Source organism: Oryzias melastigma, linkage group LG1, assembly GCF_002922805.2.
Source record: "Oryzias melastigma strain HK-1 linkage group LG1, ASM292280v2, whole genome shotgun sequence".
Taxonomy (NCBI): Eukaryota; Metazoa; Chordata; class Actinopteri; order Beloniformes; family Adrianichthyidae; genus Oryzias; species Oryzias melastigma.
The window spans coordinates 27,532,741-27,549,261 of record NC_050512.1 but is presented as its reverse complement, the minus strand read 5'-3'; the positions used below and the strand labels follow the sequence as shown (position 1 = coordinate 27,549,261).

Here is a 16,521-nt window from a genome sequence, read left to right as displayed (position 1 = left end):
CAATTTTTAGGCTGTTTTGGAGTTTTGAAATTTGTTCAGCTACATGATAGCTGTTTTGGCTAACCTAAGTTTTTTTTAATTTTTTTTTTTAGTTTTTTAGTCTAATTTGGGATCTAGTAAATATTTTAGCTGGCCATCAACTTCAGCGTTTTTTAGTTATGAACGTAAGTGTTTTTAGCTATGAACTTCAGCGTTTTCAGCTATAAACTTCAGTGTTTTTAGCTATTAACTTCAGTGTTTTCAGCTATGAACTTCAGCGTTTTCAGCTATATACTTCAGTGTTTTCAGCTATAAACTTCAGTGTTTTTAGCTATGAACTTCAGCGTTTTCAGCTAAAAACTTCAGTGTTTTCAGCTATTAACTTCAGTGTTTTCAGCTATAAACGTCAGTGTTTTTAGCTATTAACTTCAGTGTTTTCAGCTATTAACTTCAGTGTTTTTAGCCATTAACTTCAGCGTTTTCAGCTATAAACTTCAGTGTTTTCAGCTATTAACTTCAGCGTTTTCAGCTATCAACTTCAGTGTTTTTAGCTATTAACTTCAGCGTTTTCAGCTATAAACGTCAGTGTTTTTAGCTATTAACTTCAGCGTTTTCAGCTATATACTTCAGTGTTTTCAGCTATTAACTTCAGCGTTTTCAGCTATAAACTTCAGCGTTTTCAGCTTTTAACTTCAGTGTTTTTAGCTATTAACTTCCGCGTTTTCAGCTATAAACTTCAGCGTTTTCAGCTATTAACTTCAGCGTTTTCAGCTATGAACTTCAGTGTTTTCAGCTATTAACTTTAGCGTTTTTAGCTATAAACTTCAGTGTTTTCAGCTATTAGCTTCCGCGTTTTCAGCTATATACTTCAGTGTTTTTAGCTATTAGCTTCCGCGTTTTCAGCTATTAACTTCAGTGTTTTCAGCTATAAACTTCAGTGTTTTCAGCTATTAACTTCAGTGTTTTCAGCTATAAACTTCATCGCTTTCAGCCATTAATTTCAGTGTTTTTAGCTATTAGCTTCAGCGTTTTTAGCTATCAATTTCAGCATCTTCAGGAGCCACATTCAGCTTCCAGCATTCACACTAGCATTATCGCAGGAAATGCTATATATCTAGTTCATAATTACGTTAAAAAGTTACGTCTTTAAAGTTTTAAAATTTTCGTTTTAGAGTGTTCTATAAATGTTTATCCTGTTCATCCCGTGACCTATGATGTGTTTTGGATTTTGGCCCTTTTGTGTGATTGAGTTTGACGCCCCTGATGTAGCAGCTCATTTACTGTCGCAGTTGAATCAACTAAAAACTTTATGCTGATTCTATACAAAAATATTCACAGAATTTCAAGTTAAAGGAATAATTATTTAAACGTATTTTGATTTTGGAAAACAAGAGAGACAAATTCTTCCTACCTTAATGAGGAGGAAGACAGCCGAGGAAGAGTCAAAGGCTCCATTGTAGATGGTGATGATGGTGGAGCGATGAGCAGGAAACAGATTCCCCACCTCACCAAAAAAAAAAAAAAAAAAAAGAAAAAACATATTTCAGACATAGTGAAAGTCAAACATTTCCTAACAATATGCGCTATAACTTTTAGATCTCCCTGAATTAATATGTATGATTACCATCCCTGTTGGTTCTCCAGATTTGTTATTTTCAAAACTTTATAATGTCAATTTTAATGAATATGTTCATTTCAGATACATTAAGTTCTTTTTTTCTATATTTAAAACATATTTTCTTGGTTATGGAACTCATATAACTAGTTATCTTTAAAGTGAATGTAAACATAACACCAGAGAAATGAGATTAAATGGACAGATTAATCTTTCATATTGAATATTAAATTATCACTACGTTCACCTGCATGTTAGTGATCAGTAGTAGCATTCCTCCCACACCGATACAGGATAAGGCAGGAAAAAGCATCAGGGACAATTCTGCAAAACAACAGAAAACACATTAAAAATATTTGTTAATAAGTATATATGATTTAATCACAAACTGGTTTTGTGCTTATGTCATGAACGTGTGCACTCACCCGGGCTGGAAAAGGCAACAAAAAGAGTTCCAGTGGTGTACAAAAATCTGAAAAAAAAAAAAAGTTCCCATAAGAAACATGTCATTTTCCTATTTATTTGCCAGATAGAAATGTGTGTTTCAATGTAATTTTAGCAATAAATTAAACAATTACATTCAAAATAAAGAAGAAAAATAGAGTAATGAGAAAAAACTTAAAATGTACTCATAAAGATATTACAAAAATGTGTTTGTAATACAGTTTGGTGCATTTATATATAAGATGTAATACCTATTTTTCATCAAGAGCCTATTTTAAAATTTAAAAATATTTATTTGATATTCAGATCAACTCTGTTGGTGCTGAAATCTGTACTTGTGCTTTTGAAATAAGTTATCAACCTCAGAATTTCTGCGTTTAGGCTCTAATCTTTTTCTTTCTCCTCGTTTCTGTGTTTCTTCAACCAATAGGATGACAGACGTAGTGGACAAATTTCATTAAAATCTACATTTTTCATCATAAATCGGCAGTGATCTCCTTATAGCTGTTGACAAATCAGTTTTTGCAGGATAAAATCATTCTTTTTTTGATTTGTTAGATTGAACATCTCTTCACATGATTCTTCTGAAAGTTGGACCTTCTGTTTCTGAAGAGACTGAACACTTTTCATAAACTCATGTTATACTTTTCATGATATTTGCTTGTTTGGGCTTCTGTGGTTGTTGCAGGCCATTAAATTGAGTCAAATCCTTCTTCATTTATATTCTACTCTTTATACATAGTAGGATGAAGCACTATTACCTCAAATTAATTAAAAATAGACCAGAATTCCAACCTGAAAAAAGTGAAACATTCAAATAACAAAATTCTGTAATTTGTAACATTTGAAATTATTAGTTTGTATCAAATTAAAATTTTCAGGTTATGTTTAACTCAACTTACATTTTCAATTTGAAATTTGCTGATACTTTTTAAATGTAACAAATTGAATAACTTTTATTATTTTAATCAATGTTTCACTTTTTTTAATCTTGTTCAGGGTGTTCTTTGCCTTTGCCTTCCTAACTGAAGTTAGGACAGGCTCCAGCAACTCCATGGCCCCAAAAGGGATTTAGCGGGTTTAGAAAATAAATGGATGGACCTTATTCCTTAACAATGTATACCCCCTTAACTCATAGAGGTAGACATAGGATGAGGTCGTAAAGCACATTCTGGGTCTAGTTGTGTTGAAAAGTCTGACGTTCCGACCTTTTTTTCCCATCCTCTCCCCCAGTTTTCTGTTGGTTCTCTCTTTCTGATTTTCTTTCTGAGTTGTAAATATTTTTGCATGTCTATTCCAATAAGAGACACTCTAGTTTTATCACTTTTTTCCTTCAAAGTGCGATTTCTTAAAAAAAAGGCCCACAATTAAAAATAAACATTTGAACTTGCATAAAAATGAACACATCTGTCTGATTGAACTGATATAGTGTCAGTTTAGAGTCAAAGCCATTAAAATGTTTTTTTTTTTTTTACATCCAATCACATTGATTTAGATTTTCACGAAGAGAAAAGAGATCTAAAGGAGGGAACTCACACTGCCAGCAGTCTGGTCATGAAGGTACCAAAGCGATCAAACAGGAAGCCGTTGACCAGACTCAGGAAGTTGTTCAGGAAGGAGGCAATTGTGAAAACCAATGAAAACTGCTCATCCTGACTGGTGCAATCTGAAAATCCAGAAAAACGAAAAGGACAAAAGTGTTTTTCAGCTAAACAAACATGGAAAATAGAAATTATTTTGCAAAGTGCAGGTAGAGCATCAGTACCCAAAATGACGTCTCTATTTCTCTGTTCATTTTTGCATGTTTCTACATGAACTCTAAAGGTAAATTTATTGACTGCATCTGTTGTGGTATTTTGGCTCAATCCGGTCTCTGAAGCAACATCCATTTTGCATTTATCTGAATGTAAGCTCACGCTATACTCCTATGAACTATTTTATTATCCTGTTTTTTCTCCGACATTTCACTATTGATTTAAAGCTGTTTTGTATCAACACACTTTCTCCATTTCTTTATTGAATTCAGAAGCAGTTTGACAACATAAATAGATATTTTGATGTTTTTGTAGAGGGGGTGTGTGACATACAATGATGGTTTGTGTCTAATCTGCAGCCGACAGGATTCTCTTACACTTCAAAATGGAGTCTTGGAGTATCAAGAGTAGGAAGTATTTGTGTTATCTATCGTGGGGGTTTTCTGTTTCTTGATCTTAAGAAAGTCCTTGAATTATTGAAATAATTTAAATTATTTGGTTCTTCTTACGAAAATCTCACATTATGATTTGATTTTGCTATGAGTTGACTTGCATCATATTCAAGTCACTGTTCTCAGTCTGTATCTGTTACCAAAGTCAGAGTCTTTTCAAATAGAAAGAGGAGTTCCTCAAAGGCAGATTTTAGGCCCCCTTTTTATTTAGTTTTTAAATTAAAATGTGTTTGTCCTGAATTTGTATGTATATTGTATGCAGACGATATAGTTCTGATCGTTTCAAAAACATTGTTGCAGCCAAACACACCAAATCACTAAAATGGAAGATTATTTGTAGTTAATGATGGAATGTTTGTTAATAAAGTTTAAGTCCCATTATTTGTCACATGACTAGGTCTGTGAAATTTCTCTTTGTTATGACTCGGCCAGGATTTAAACTCACGACCTTCCAATCTCAGGGCGGACACTCCACCACAAGGCCACTGAGCTGGTAATAAAAGCAATGGAGGTTCCCATGGCACTGAAAAATCTATCGCTGGTGGAAAACTTCAGATTGGATTATGTATTAACGTAAACTTTTTCCTCAAAGTTCGTGTTGACCAAATGTGTAAATAAATTAAGCTTACTCTCTCAATTTTTTCCTAAATCAGAGATAAAATGTCAACTGGGCCTCAATTATTGTTTAACTAGTTGGTCTGAGGCGAGTTATAGTACAAAGACAGCATTGACACACTATACAAACAAGCCAAAAAAGTCACGGATAAGAAAACATTACTTACTATTATTGTACAATCCTAAAGAAAAGTGATTTTTAAATTTAAACGACCTCATTAAATGTGCAGACTGGTGTTTAACTCCAGCTCCTCTTGGAGATTTCATCAGCCAAAAAAAAGTAGAATTGAGAGTGAAAGTGTTTTTTCTTTGAGTAAAATCAAAGTCTGTGAGTTCCAGAGGTGGGAGCTTACTATCGGAGCAAATCAAACATTTATCAAGATATGAAGCGTTCACTAAACATTTAAAAGAATGGCTCATCGGCACATAAACCTGCAAACTCTAAAGTAGTTTTATTTTGTATAAACTTTTGTCTTTATAGTTCTTTGATGCATTGATGTCTCTCATCTGTATCACTCTTGTTTTTTTTGGTGTGTCTTTTTCTTGTTTTTTCTACTAACTGTATATGTCTATGATATACTATTCATCTTTTTAAACACATATTTCAGTAAATGAAATAGCCTTTTGCCAGATTCTGGCTACTTTACTAATTTTTTATCATGTTTTATAAAACTGCACCATCCCTTTTTGTTAAACTAATGTTATCTAATATTTTTTTTTGTCTTTAAAATCCAAACTTAGTTTGCATTATTTTATGTTAGTTTATGACAATGTTCTGTAGAGGCTCACCTGTCAGCGGCAGACTGCTGTTGATGTCCTGGTCAGTGTTGCACAGCTCACTGAAGTAACCGTCTCCCTTCAGCACAAACACCAACGAGGCGAATCCAAACACCACGCCGGCAAAGCACAGACACTCCAGCATCCCAGACACCAGGGTGAGCCAGAAGCGCAGCTTTGAACCGACAGCACAGCCCTGCATGGTTCACGTCCTCTCATCCAAACGGGACTTCAAAGGGCTGGTTGTCTAAGACACAAGTTTCAGTTACTTCCCATATTTAAAACCACTTTTAGACTCTGTCATCAATGTGCTGTGTTCAAACTTCAGACTGGAGACAAAGCAGGACAAATCCCCAAGCTGCTGAAACGGTGAATGAATAATAAAACATCCGTTAGGACGGTTGTGACAGATGCTCTGAGACAATAAGAAAAAGAGAAAATCTGCAGGTCTCATAAGAACAAAAGGCTTTTTTTAAGCTGTTATATAAGAGACAAAGCAATGCCAGCATAATAGCCTCTATTTATAATACTGCAACAATTAATATAAAGTAAAAAGATGCTTGTTTTAAGGAAAAATGTCTTATTTTCTGTCTTAGAAGAAAAATATTCTGGTCAAGAAAGTGTTTTAACAGTAAAATAGTCTTAATTTGAGAAAATGTTTTCCTTAGAAATAAGAATTATTGGTAAGAATCCTCCAAGGAGGTAACTCATTTCAGCTAACAATGACATAAAACTATTATATATCAAACTTGCACCTCACTGTGGAAAAATAGGATTATACTCCATTTGGCAACAAATCACACTTTGAATTGGATTGAATTACCAACACAAACTGTCATTTGAATGAAGCACAGCTCTTTTCGTGGTGTAGCCTAGCAACAAGTGAAACAAATTACTGATCGATATAATTTTGGATTTACATGCATTAGTAGTAACATTTACCTCAGAGAAGCCCCTCGTGTGTCTTCACACCGCGAGTTCTGCAGCGTTTCTCCTCATCTCCCTCATGTTGAACTGACAGTGTCAGACCAGCCTGTCGCAGTTATCGCCAGCAGGTACTAACTGTAATCCAGATTAGCAGGCTTAATCTAATGACACGCCGGACTGTATTGTCTCTAAACTACCTATAATGTTCTCAAAGTAGCTGAAAATTGCTGCCATGACAACAGAAAACAGCAGCTGACAGCAGTGAATCATGGATTCTAGTTCTTATACAGATTTTCTTCTGGGAGGCACCAAAGTCTGGATGTGACAGACGTGGGTTTGCAGCCACTGCCTCTGTCCACATATGCAGTCATACATTTAGACAGGCAGGAGACAGCTGCTGTAGTTTTCTAAAGCATGTTAAAAGTGCCAGGGTAATGGATCTGCAGCTCAGGTTTGGATTTACCAGTATGTCTGTGCATGTCATGATGTTCAGCTGCTGTGGATCCATTTACGGCTGAAAATGACTTGTGTGATCCATCTGCCAAAGAGTCCAATCAAAATTAGTAAAATTGTATTTTAGTTCTGAGCTTTCCAAATATAAGATTGTTAATTATATTTTCTCGTAAAAAAAAAAAGAAAATAATTTTAGGCTTGTGGATTGAGGGTCATCTTCTCTCACTGGGGTTCTTTATTAAAAGAAAATGAGTGTATTTTTTTTAGTTAAAGACTATTAAACTTTTTTATGTAATTATTCCCTATTCATAAATTTAATAATTTCTGCATCTGTTTGCAATTTCCTTGAATAATCTTATTTTGCTGTAATCGATGCTGAAATTTGGAAATATCAGCATTTATTACAGCAAAATAAGATTATTAAAGGCAACTACAAATGTAATTGTTGTTATATACAATCATAAAAACCTTTATTTTAAAAAGCTTTTAATCTGCAACAAAATACTTCTGAAGTTATATGATCAGAAATAAGAAAGCAAAGTCAACACACTATGAATATAACAAATTTTTGTTTAAAAACTAGAAGCTTAAAATAATCAAAAAATTTGATCAAAATTCTTTTAAGTTTAATAGAAATCAACAGAAGTGCAGTTGTGGATTATTTGCTCATTTTGAGGTACTAGTTTGAAAGATTTTTGAACACTAAGAGTAGAATAAACACATTTGTACACACTCTCAAACTCACAAATAAATAAAAACTATTTTTATACATTTTTATGTATCTCTTTTATTAATTTCACCTTTTGGTTTTTGGTTTGTGCTGACAGAATTCAGGCCTGTGTTGTTAGGATTGAGACTTACCAAAGCACCACCCAACTATTTTCCTTTTTTTTTTTGAAGTGTATTAATACTGCAAATTTGGAAATAATGATAACAGCACTGCAGCACTGACGTTTTTCAGAACTACCGTTTAAATAACCTGTCGAGATTTTTTTTTTTTAAACAAGGAGAAAAATAACTCTTCTGGACATATAATGAACAACAACAAAAAAAGATTCCTAGTGCATGTGTGTGAATGTGACGTGCTTTGGTTCTTAACAAAGTGGACCTACTGTACATTAGGATTTTATTATTTGACATACACTACATGAACCACATACTTATGCAATATTTTTAGCCTGCTGGGATTTTTTGCATCAAACAGACAGTTCCATTCCAATCCTATTAGCAATTAACTTAAGGTTAAGAAAATAGTGGTAAATTTATCATCCTTAAAAGGGTCCTGGTATTAAAATCTACAAAGACCAGTGCTGCCCTCTGCTGTTCATTTCTGAGATCTGCTGCTCCCTGTGAATGATGTGCAGATGTACAGGTTTGCCTTTATGACTTTACAGCCATGTAATACACTTGTCATATAATTTTTGTCCTAAATTCCATTTTATAAACTGCTTTAACTGTGTGATTTGAGTCTGCAACTATTATTTCATCTATTTATTTTAGAACAAAGACATTTAAACAGGCTTCACATAAATATTAGTATTTCTGCTAATTTCTTGAAGTTTTTTATACTATCTTTTCTTCCTGCATTTCACCCCATAAACTTTTACTGATCTGACCTTTAGTAAATTTAAAGTAAACTTAAGTCATTGTGGAATTTTGAAGTGCAAAAACAAAAACAAACAAACAAAAAAAAAAACATAAAGTAATTTTTAACATGATTTTGGTCTTAAATTTTGCGCATCAACAAAATAATGTCTTTATAATAAAAATATGATAAAGGAAAATGTTTTCATTGCTGTATCGTATTTAAACTTAAGAGTAACATTATAACAAATCATCATCAAATTAATTTAAAAAATTTCTCCTTATACATAGCATATTTAGACAATATCTGGCACTGAAAAGATCATACATTTATCATTTTTCTGTAAGTTCCATTTCATTATAAAGCGATTTGTGAATTAGGAAAACAACTGGAGGATTTGCCTCAAATAAAAGAGTAATTTGCATAAATTCAATTGAAATTACAATATTTATTTGTCTTACACTGTGGACAGAAAGTTTGGTCCTTATCCTCTTCCGTATTTTTGAGTGCGTTGTGTGACTTTTGTCCCGGATATTGCCTGCTAGGTATCATAAAGCTGTCACTGCAGAGTTAAAGATTAAAATCAAATGTCAGTAATGTAATGAGATGAATAATTACCTCTCCTTACAGTAAAAACGCCTCCTACTTTTGTTACCGGAACAGGGAGTTTGCAGCTCACCTTCCTGCGAGGCAAAATTCAGGGATTTCTTTAGCTTCATTGAACGCGGGACTTTCGCAGTGCAGAGTGCCTCGTGAGCAAAGACGCCGCTTATTTTCGCCATGGAAGAAAGTCAGCAGCCTCATCTTAATAGCAGGTAACATGTCTCTTTTACGTGACACAATACTCCACTTTAAAGGAAAAGATGCGACAAACCCCAAATTCTTGTTTAATTAATCTTATTTTTGGCTGGTGTATCTGTATGTTTTTTCTAGTTCTAGTGAATTCATGAGTCAAAAATAAACTTTTGTCGTTTATAGCCTCGTTAAAAATGTATTTAGTCACGTATTTGAGGAATATTTACACCAGAATCTTTGTTTTGTGGTAATATCAATAGCAAAATGGGTGTGTGTGTTACACTGGTTCTGTTTAAAGCCCACAAGAGCACGTGCTCGAAACATTTGTGACGCAATTGAAATTGACTCCTGTCTGAAAATTCACGATATTAAAGCAGTTAACTTTATATTTACAGTCTGGTATTAAACAGTCTGTTTTTCTGTTTTGACAAATCCTTATTGTCAAAAAGTTGGAAACATTTTTTCTTGACTTTACCTGAGTTTTTTTTTTTTTTTTTAAATGAGATCTACACACCTGTTCTGTGTTAGTTGTATTAGTTTACCAGCACTTGGTTGTCTTTTTTTTTTTTTTTAATAAAGCAAGAAAACAAAAATAATCAGATATGCTGCGATTTTTGCCTTTATAAAAGTGTAAATGACTCATTTGTTTGTTTGTTCGTAGTTTCCCTGCTAAGAAAAGAGAAGATTACCTGGAATGGCCAGAATACTTCATGGCTGTTGCCTTTCTTTCTGCACAAAGAAGCAAAGACCCAAACTCCCAGGTATTTTTGGATTAAAACATTGACTGTGTGAAGAGTGCATTGGTGATTAAAAAAAAGGCTGATGTTATTCGCACGTTTTTATGTGCGACCATCACAAAAAGTGATGGAGTTGATGTTGACAGAAAATACTTTTCAGTATATCGTTTCTTTTTCCAAAATCTTAGTGTTTTCATCTGCTATGTTTTGTTGAATCCGATCTCCTGTTTTGAATAAAGGTGTAAATGATGAATAAATGCATATTATTTCAATTTTCTGTCATTCAATAAAAAATTCACATACCATTCAAAGCATAATATATTGAATAGAATCAATGCTGGGCAATATGGGAAAAAAATGTATATCACAATAAAATTTTTAATATCACAATAACGATATATATCACGATACACGACAATAAAGTATATTTTCAGTTATTCTCTAAAAAAAATACTTTTGTGACTATTTTAAGTAACAGATAACTGAATAGTCAGAATTGAGAAACAAACATTATTTTAGTGCAGCAAAATAAAACAAATGAAAGCAGATGTGACTGATAGACAGCAGGCTTCACATTTGTTCCAAAAATCTAAGATATGTAAACTGAATTTGTAAAAAAAAATAAAATTATGAAAAACATTGCACAACAGTTTCATGTTTCTGAGTAGAAAAACATATTTTTGCACAAAATTTTGCTACAATTATGTCAATTGCATCAACTGTGGAAGAGCTATCATAACCATAACAATATAAACACTGGGGCTAAAGCTCTGATGTTAAAGCTATTTTTTTTTCAGAACTTAAGTCAGTGAGCGGAACTTCTCTAATTTTTTTGAACAGATAGAGAAGAAACGGGGAGCTTCACAGACGCTTTATTTAGAAGAGTTGTTTACTTCTAGTGACAGTTGCTCAGCATATTTGGCTTTAAAATTCAACTTTATTCTGTATCCCAGAGCAATAAATATTTTATGACACTAGTATATTTTAAAGATCATGAATCAGCAATCTTGGACGTCTTGAATTTTCGAACTCGAGTTTTCGGCAGCAGATTGCTAGAATCTGAGTGTTTGAATACTTGTTACAGCTCTATTGAACAAATTTGGTTTATCTCTAATTTTTATAATCTCATGTGTTCATTTTTGTGGACTTTCCTTGAGTGATAGAAGATTTGTTGTGTTACTATCGACGTAGGAATAGCCTCCTAGCTTGTTTACATATTGCAGTCTTTTGCTCATCGTCAGACGTCTTGAATCCAAAATGAAACCAAATCACAGACATACCCTCTTTTGCTGAAAGTGCTTCTTCTTGGGCTGCCTGCATCGCTGTATCTGTTTCAACTCCGGGGAAACAACTTCAAGCTGTTCCGTCCATCGTTTCCCACTCTCGTTAAGTAGCGTAAAGTATGTCGTAAAACTCGAGCGCGTGTGAATCAAAGAACTTAAAGCGGTTTTACGTTGCAAAATCACAAGACGGACTTTCTTTATAAAGAATCTCTTTTTAATTTGTCTTTATTTTCACTATATACATTTTTTTGTGTACAGACTGACGAGGCAGTACCTGTGCAATTGTCTCGGGCTATTTAATTATATATTTGGTGTAATAATTGATCAAATTAGGTAAGAGATGATATAGACGATAGAGGAGAAATGCCATGATAGGCACTTTTCCATCGCCCACACGATATATATCGTCATATCGTCCAGCACTAATTCGAATTGTGGATTAATCCGTGAGCCAATTATTTGTGCTGCCCATTTTCAGAACATTGTTCATTTTGGTGAAGTCGATTCCAGTCTTTATGTTGGATGGCTTTGGAGATGATTGGTCTCCTGTAAAACTTGTTTTATGATGCATGATGTCATTATGTTTCAGCAGAGTCATTTGCATTCTGCATTAAAGACTAATGTAAAGAATACATATCTCATAGTCATAGTGTCTCTTTCTGCAGGTGGGTGCATGCATCGTAAACCAGGAGAACAAGATAGTCGGCATTGGTTACAATGGAATGCCCAACGGCTGTGATGACGACCTGCTGCCCTGGTCCCGCTCTGCTGATGACCGCCTGGACACTAAATACCCCTATGGTATGCTAGTCATCCTCTTATGCAAAGTTTATCTCTACTTTATAAGTTCTGTTATTTATTCAACTCCTCAACCTTATGAGCCAAACATAAAAAAATGTCTCTTAATATTTAGGTTTCTCAGGATGAAACTCCCATTGTGAAACACATAAGCTGTTTGTTTTGGAATGTTAAAAGTATTGCGCTAAATGAAAATCTGTTGTATTTTACTGTCCATAAACATTGAATATATTTATTATTGGTTCAATCTTCTGGAAAAATATTAGAATTGTTTTCTTCTTCAAGGTCAACTGCAGTAGTTCTATAACAAATCAGTGAGGACAGTGAAGTGTGAAGTTCTGGGAAGATTTTCAGAGCAATTGTTTTTACAAAAATCCTTGTATGGCTTTAGTGTTTCATGCTTAATGCATGTAGGTCAATAATGATCATTGATTTTTGGTGTAATAAGTCCTAATATCTCATGGAAATGAACTCAGAAGCTGTAGCTGTTCTTTTTTGGCTGCACTGAAACACAAAATATAATCAGGAGGAGTCTTTAAATAATGTGGAAAAAAAAAACGATATTTATGGGAACTTTCTTTGGAGTCATACTTAGGAGGAAAGCTGCTTTATTGTGTAGTTTGTTTTGTGTATGTAGTATTGTGTATGTATTGTAAAAGTTTTAACAGTGGTCTTTTAATTATGATGATGCAGGTTTGAACCAAAATAATAATTAAAAAAAAAATATCATTTTTAAGAAATATTTTTATGCAGAGCAGCAGGTGCATGTTAGAAATTCTTCTTTAGGTTGTGGGCGGGACTGTTGATAAAACTAATTTCCCAGCATGCCTGTGTTTGCACTCTCCCCTGCTAGTGTCAAACATCTCACAAGCCCAAGCTAACATTAGCGTAGCAAAAAAACAGCAATATCGGAGCTATGTAGCTGCACAGTTTTGAGCGGCTGGATTGGATGAGTCAGAATTGGAGCGGAGATAGAAGGGCAACTTTTTCCCACCCATGGCGATTGTGGTGTCACAAACTTGAGCTTTTTGAAACATCCGGTTTTCATCTGCTCCAGATCTAACATGATTTGAATAAAGAAATACTCATAAATGCAGTTTTAATCTTAAATTCTCTTATACATGTTCTCCATTATGAGAAAAATAGTACAAAAACATGTTAAAAATACATTTTTTTAGAGTAGATGGAGAATAAACCTGTCCATTCATCAGGTAAATGGTAATAAATAATTACATAAAATAAACTCCTGTAATGTTTTTTAACAAGCAGATGAGAAATGTAGAAAAGCAAAACCAGCTGACCAAATATTTCTTCTCCTCTAACTGGACGAACAGGTCAAGTTGGAGGTTTTCTTTTCTTTTTCTTTCTGTTAAAGATCTGATATGTGGAGCTCCACTCTGCTGTTTTTTTTTCCTCTCCACTTCTTACCTTCTTACCGTCAAATATTCACATAGACTCAGTAAATTAGAACCCCAATATTCAATAGTATATTAAATATAATGAAGTAATATTCTAACAATAAGGGAACATCTAAAGTCTGTCTGCTTATTCTGATGACTGAATGAAGTGTTGCTCTTATCCTTCAGGCTCAGACTGATCCAGATGTTCTCGTCCACAGTGTGTCACGCAGAGCTGAACGCCATCATGAACAAGAACAGCGCAGATGTGAAAGGATGCAGCATGTATGTGGCTTTGTTCCCATGCAACGAGTGCGCCAAGCTGATCATCCAGGCAGGTTGGTACTGACAGAACCAAAAGAACCCTCATTTATAGCGTGATCTGTTAAAGCACACCACAGACAGTAAAAAGACACATGTCCTTTATATTGAGATATGTTCTTTTCCTTTAATCTGTTAAGCCTGGAAAAACAAAACAAAAAAAGTAATAATGTTGAAGGACTGAAATGTCTCAGATGATTTATTTTTTTTTTTTTTTTTAAAGTTGCTCAGATTTCTCCCACCTCATGTCTATCCAGGTCTCAAGGAAGTGATCTACCTTTCGGATAAATACCACGACACACCTGAGATGACGGCGTCCAGAAGACTTCTCAACATGGCGGGAATACAATACAGGTACAAAAAACAGTCACTGTCTTCAGTTTTAAACAAGGGGACCTTCTGAAAGCTGCTACTTTATTAATAAACTCTCGACGCTGCGGTGATGCCTGCTATCCACCGAGCCGTCTTGAAACACAGACCAGGAAGTCTAAGAGTTTGTGTAGATTTGAATAAAATCACAACCACGCATCAGGGATACATTATATTTCCTATATAATAATGTATTTATTCAAATAAAAGTCGTTAATTTGTTGGACTTTGTACAAAAACATAAATACCACAATCTGGGTTTTATTTTGCGATTATATATTTTTTTCTTTTTAAAATCAGATCAAAATTAAGCATTTTACTGAATCTGTATCTTATTGTTTACGGCCTTATTCAATATGCTGTCGCTCTTTACGTATCTTTGACAATGGGAACAAGCTAGCATTGAGTCTCTAGCCTATATAACCCATTGGTTTACACTCTTCCGCTAGCTTATAGCAAGCTAACATTAGCGTAGCAAAAAAACGGCAAGCAATATCAGAGCTAATCAGCCGCACAGTTTTGAGCCAAATTGCAGCTCAGATGTGGAAATTGAAATCGTACATGGATCTATTTCTCTACAAATGGATACATCAAAGAAAAATTTGGCCCGCCCATGACAGTTGCTGCATCACAAACACGACCATTTTCAAACATCTGCTCCTGATCCATTAGAATTTGAATAAATAAAATAAAAATTCAATTTTAATCTTAAATTATTTTAAATGTATTTTATATATCATCAGAAAAATGCTACAGGAACATGTTAGAAACATGATTTTCGTTGGATTGGGTCTTTAGATGATAATCTGCATGAGAACATTGTGAGATTGTAGGGCTGTGAAACACAGAAGTAAATATTTCAGATGTTGTGGTACATCTGCTGCTCTGTGCTTCACTGACGGGGGTTTTGTTTGTCTTCTGTCAGGCAGTTCGAGCCCAAGAGGACTCAGGTTGTCATTGACTTTAATTCCATTAACCAGGCTGGAATGCTGAATGGTGCCACCAACTGAAAAGATGCCTCAAGGATTTGCTGAATGGATGGGGGCGGCTTAAATTGAGTTTTCTTAGACTTCCGCTGCTTTCCCAAAGGAAAACGGTAGAATACTTCAAACATATATTATTATTATCACAACACCTTTTTTTCTACATTTTTTTTGGTTGTTGGAGCAAATGAGCTAGAGTCTATTAAACCAGCCTCTCTGTATGTTTGATATATTTTTCCATCTGTAATAGTGATAAACCGAAAAATCACAGCATATAGACGTTAATAAATGTAATCTATTGTTTAAATCAATCGGATTCATCAGTAAGTCGAAGAAGCTAAGGTTGTGAGATATTAGGAATGTGATTGCATCTCCTGGTTGTTTGATCAGCTGTGAATTCTCTGTGATGTTTGAGGACTTTATTTTTTTATTATGAAAGTCTTGTTATATTTTTTTAAGGCTTTCTGTCTGGTGTGAAGGATGCTGGATGCTTTTTAGTTTTTAAAGGAAAGGTGGACTGCAGGATAGTAACACTGTAATCAGAAAAACTGAAATACAGTTGGGTTATTATTTGTATTTTGGTTCATTGAGCTGCTTGGAACTTTGATTATCAATTTTTTTCACAGTCTTAAAGGTTATCAGTTCTTAGTAGTTTTTATTACATGTGATTAAGATTTAAAGTCACTTTGTTTCATTTCTGTCAGCAGAGTTCCAATACTCATGTTTTTGTCTTTAAGGTCAATACAATTCTTGCAGGTCAACTTTTTTTTAAAGTTATTCTTAAACTTGGATGATTGTTTTTAACTCTGAAATGTTTATTTTTAGTAAATAACAATTTGTTAAATCAATAAACTCAAACTTAAAGAGAGACCACATAATTGTAAAATAGTTGCGAAGATAAAAAATAAATTAGTTTTGCACATTAGGCCTTTTTATGGTGGGCAATTCATCAATTCTACATACTTGCCTTTCCATTTTTTCCAATTTTTTCCAACAATGGTCCATTGATTTAATTTTTTTGAAAATAATAAACAGCTAAAACATATTTTAACCACATCAAATAAAGTGGTTTTTGGAAAAAAATCACAAGATATTCATTTCATTACAGTGAAAATCATATTTCAGGACTTTAGTTTAAAGTCCTGAAATATTTTTATTCTTATGTTTAAACTTTTCCAATGCTAAGGTTTTTTTAAGAGCAATACCCTACAGCTTTGACAAAACTATTAAAAGCATT

General features: G+C 33.8%; 2 protein-coding genes across 4 annotated transcripts in view; one reads left to right on the top strand and one right to left on the bottom strand.

Annotated features, from left to right (window-relative positions):
• The window catches only part of LOC112157393 (solute carrier family 43 member 3), a 13,140-nt gene extending 6,318 nt beyond the window's left edge, over positions 1-6,822 (bottom strand). The window contains exons 1-7 of one of the 3 annotated variants that reach the window (XM_024290092.2): positions 6,579-6,822; positions 5,959-5,997; positions 5,649-5,883; positions 3,575-3,704; positions 2,020-2,066; positions 1,842-1,918; positions 1,391-1,483 (exon numbers count right to left, since the gene is read on the bottom strand). In XM_024290092.2, the coding sequence (XP_024145860.1) occupies positions 1,391-1,483; positions 1,842-1,918; positions 2,020-2,066; positions 3,575-3,704; positions 5,649-5,838 (537 nt within the window). In that variant the 5' untranslated portion in view covers positions 5,839-5,883; positions 5,959-5,997; positions 6,579-6,822. The remainder of the gene's footprint in view (positions 1-1,390; positions 1,484-1,841; positions 1,919-2,019; positions 2,067-3,574; positions 3,705-5,648; positions 5,884-5,958; positions 5,998-6,578) is intronic. The other 2 variants (XM_024290093.2, XM_024290094.2) reach the window with 2 other exon arrangements.
• A 2,304-nt stretch (positions 6,823-9,126) lies between these two features.
• dctd (dCMP deaminase) lies at positions 9,127-16,045 on the top strand. The gene is made up of 6 exons (XM_024290095.2): positions 9,127-9,416; positions 10,058-10,157; positions 12,082-12,217; positions 13,833-13,949; positions 14,190-14,286; positions 15,227-16,045. The coding sequence occupies exons 1-6, from the start codon at positions 9,382-9,384 to the stop codon at positions 15,309-15,311; spliced, it is 570 nt and encodes a 189-aa protein (XP_024145863.1). The 5' UTR covers positions 9,127-9,381; the 3' UTR covers positions 15,312-16,045.
• The last annotated feature ends 476 nt before the right edge of the window (positions 16,046-16,521 follow it).

Excerpts from the sequence above, each read along its gene's own strand:
- dctd (XM_024290095.2), top strand. The coding sequence starts at position 9,382 with ATGGAAGAAAGTCAGCAGCCTCATCTTAATAGCAG. Across the intron at positions 10,158-12,081 it reads GCAAAGACCCAAACTCCCAG|GTGGGTGCATGCATCGTAAA; the intron begins GTATTTTTGGAT and ends CTCTTTCTGCAG. Across the intron at positions 13,950-14,189 it reads CAAGCTGATCATCCAGGCAG|GTCTCAAGGAAGTGATCTAC; the intron begins GTTGGTACTGAC and ends ATGTCTATCCAG.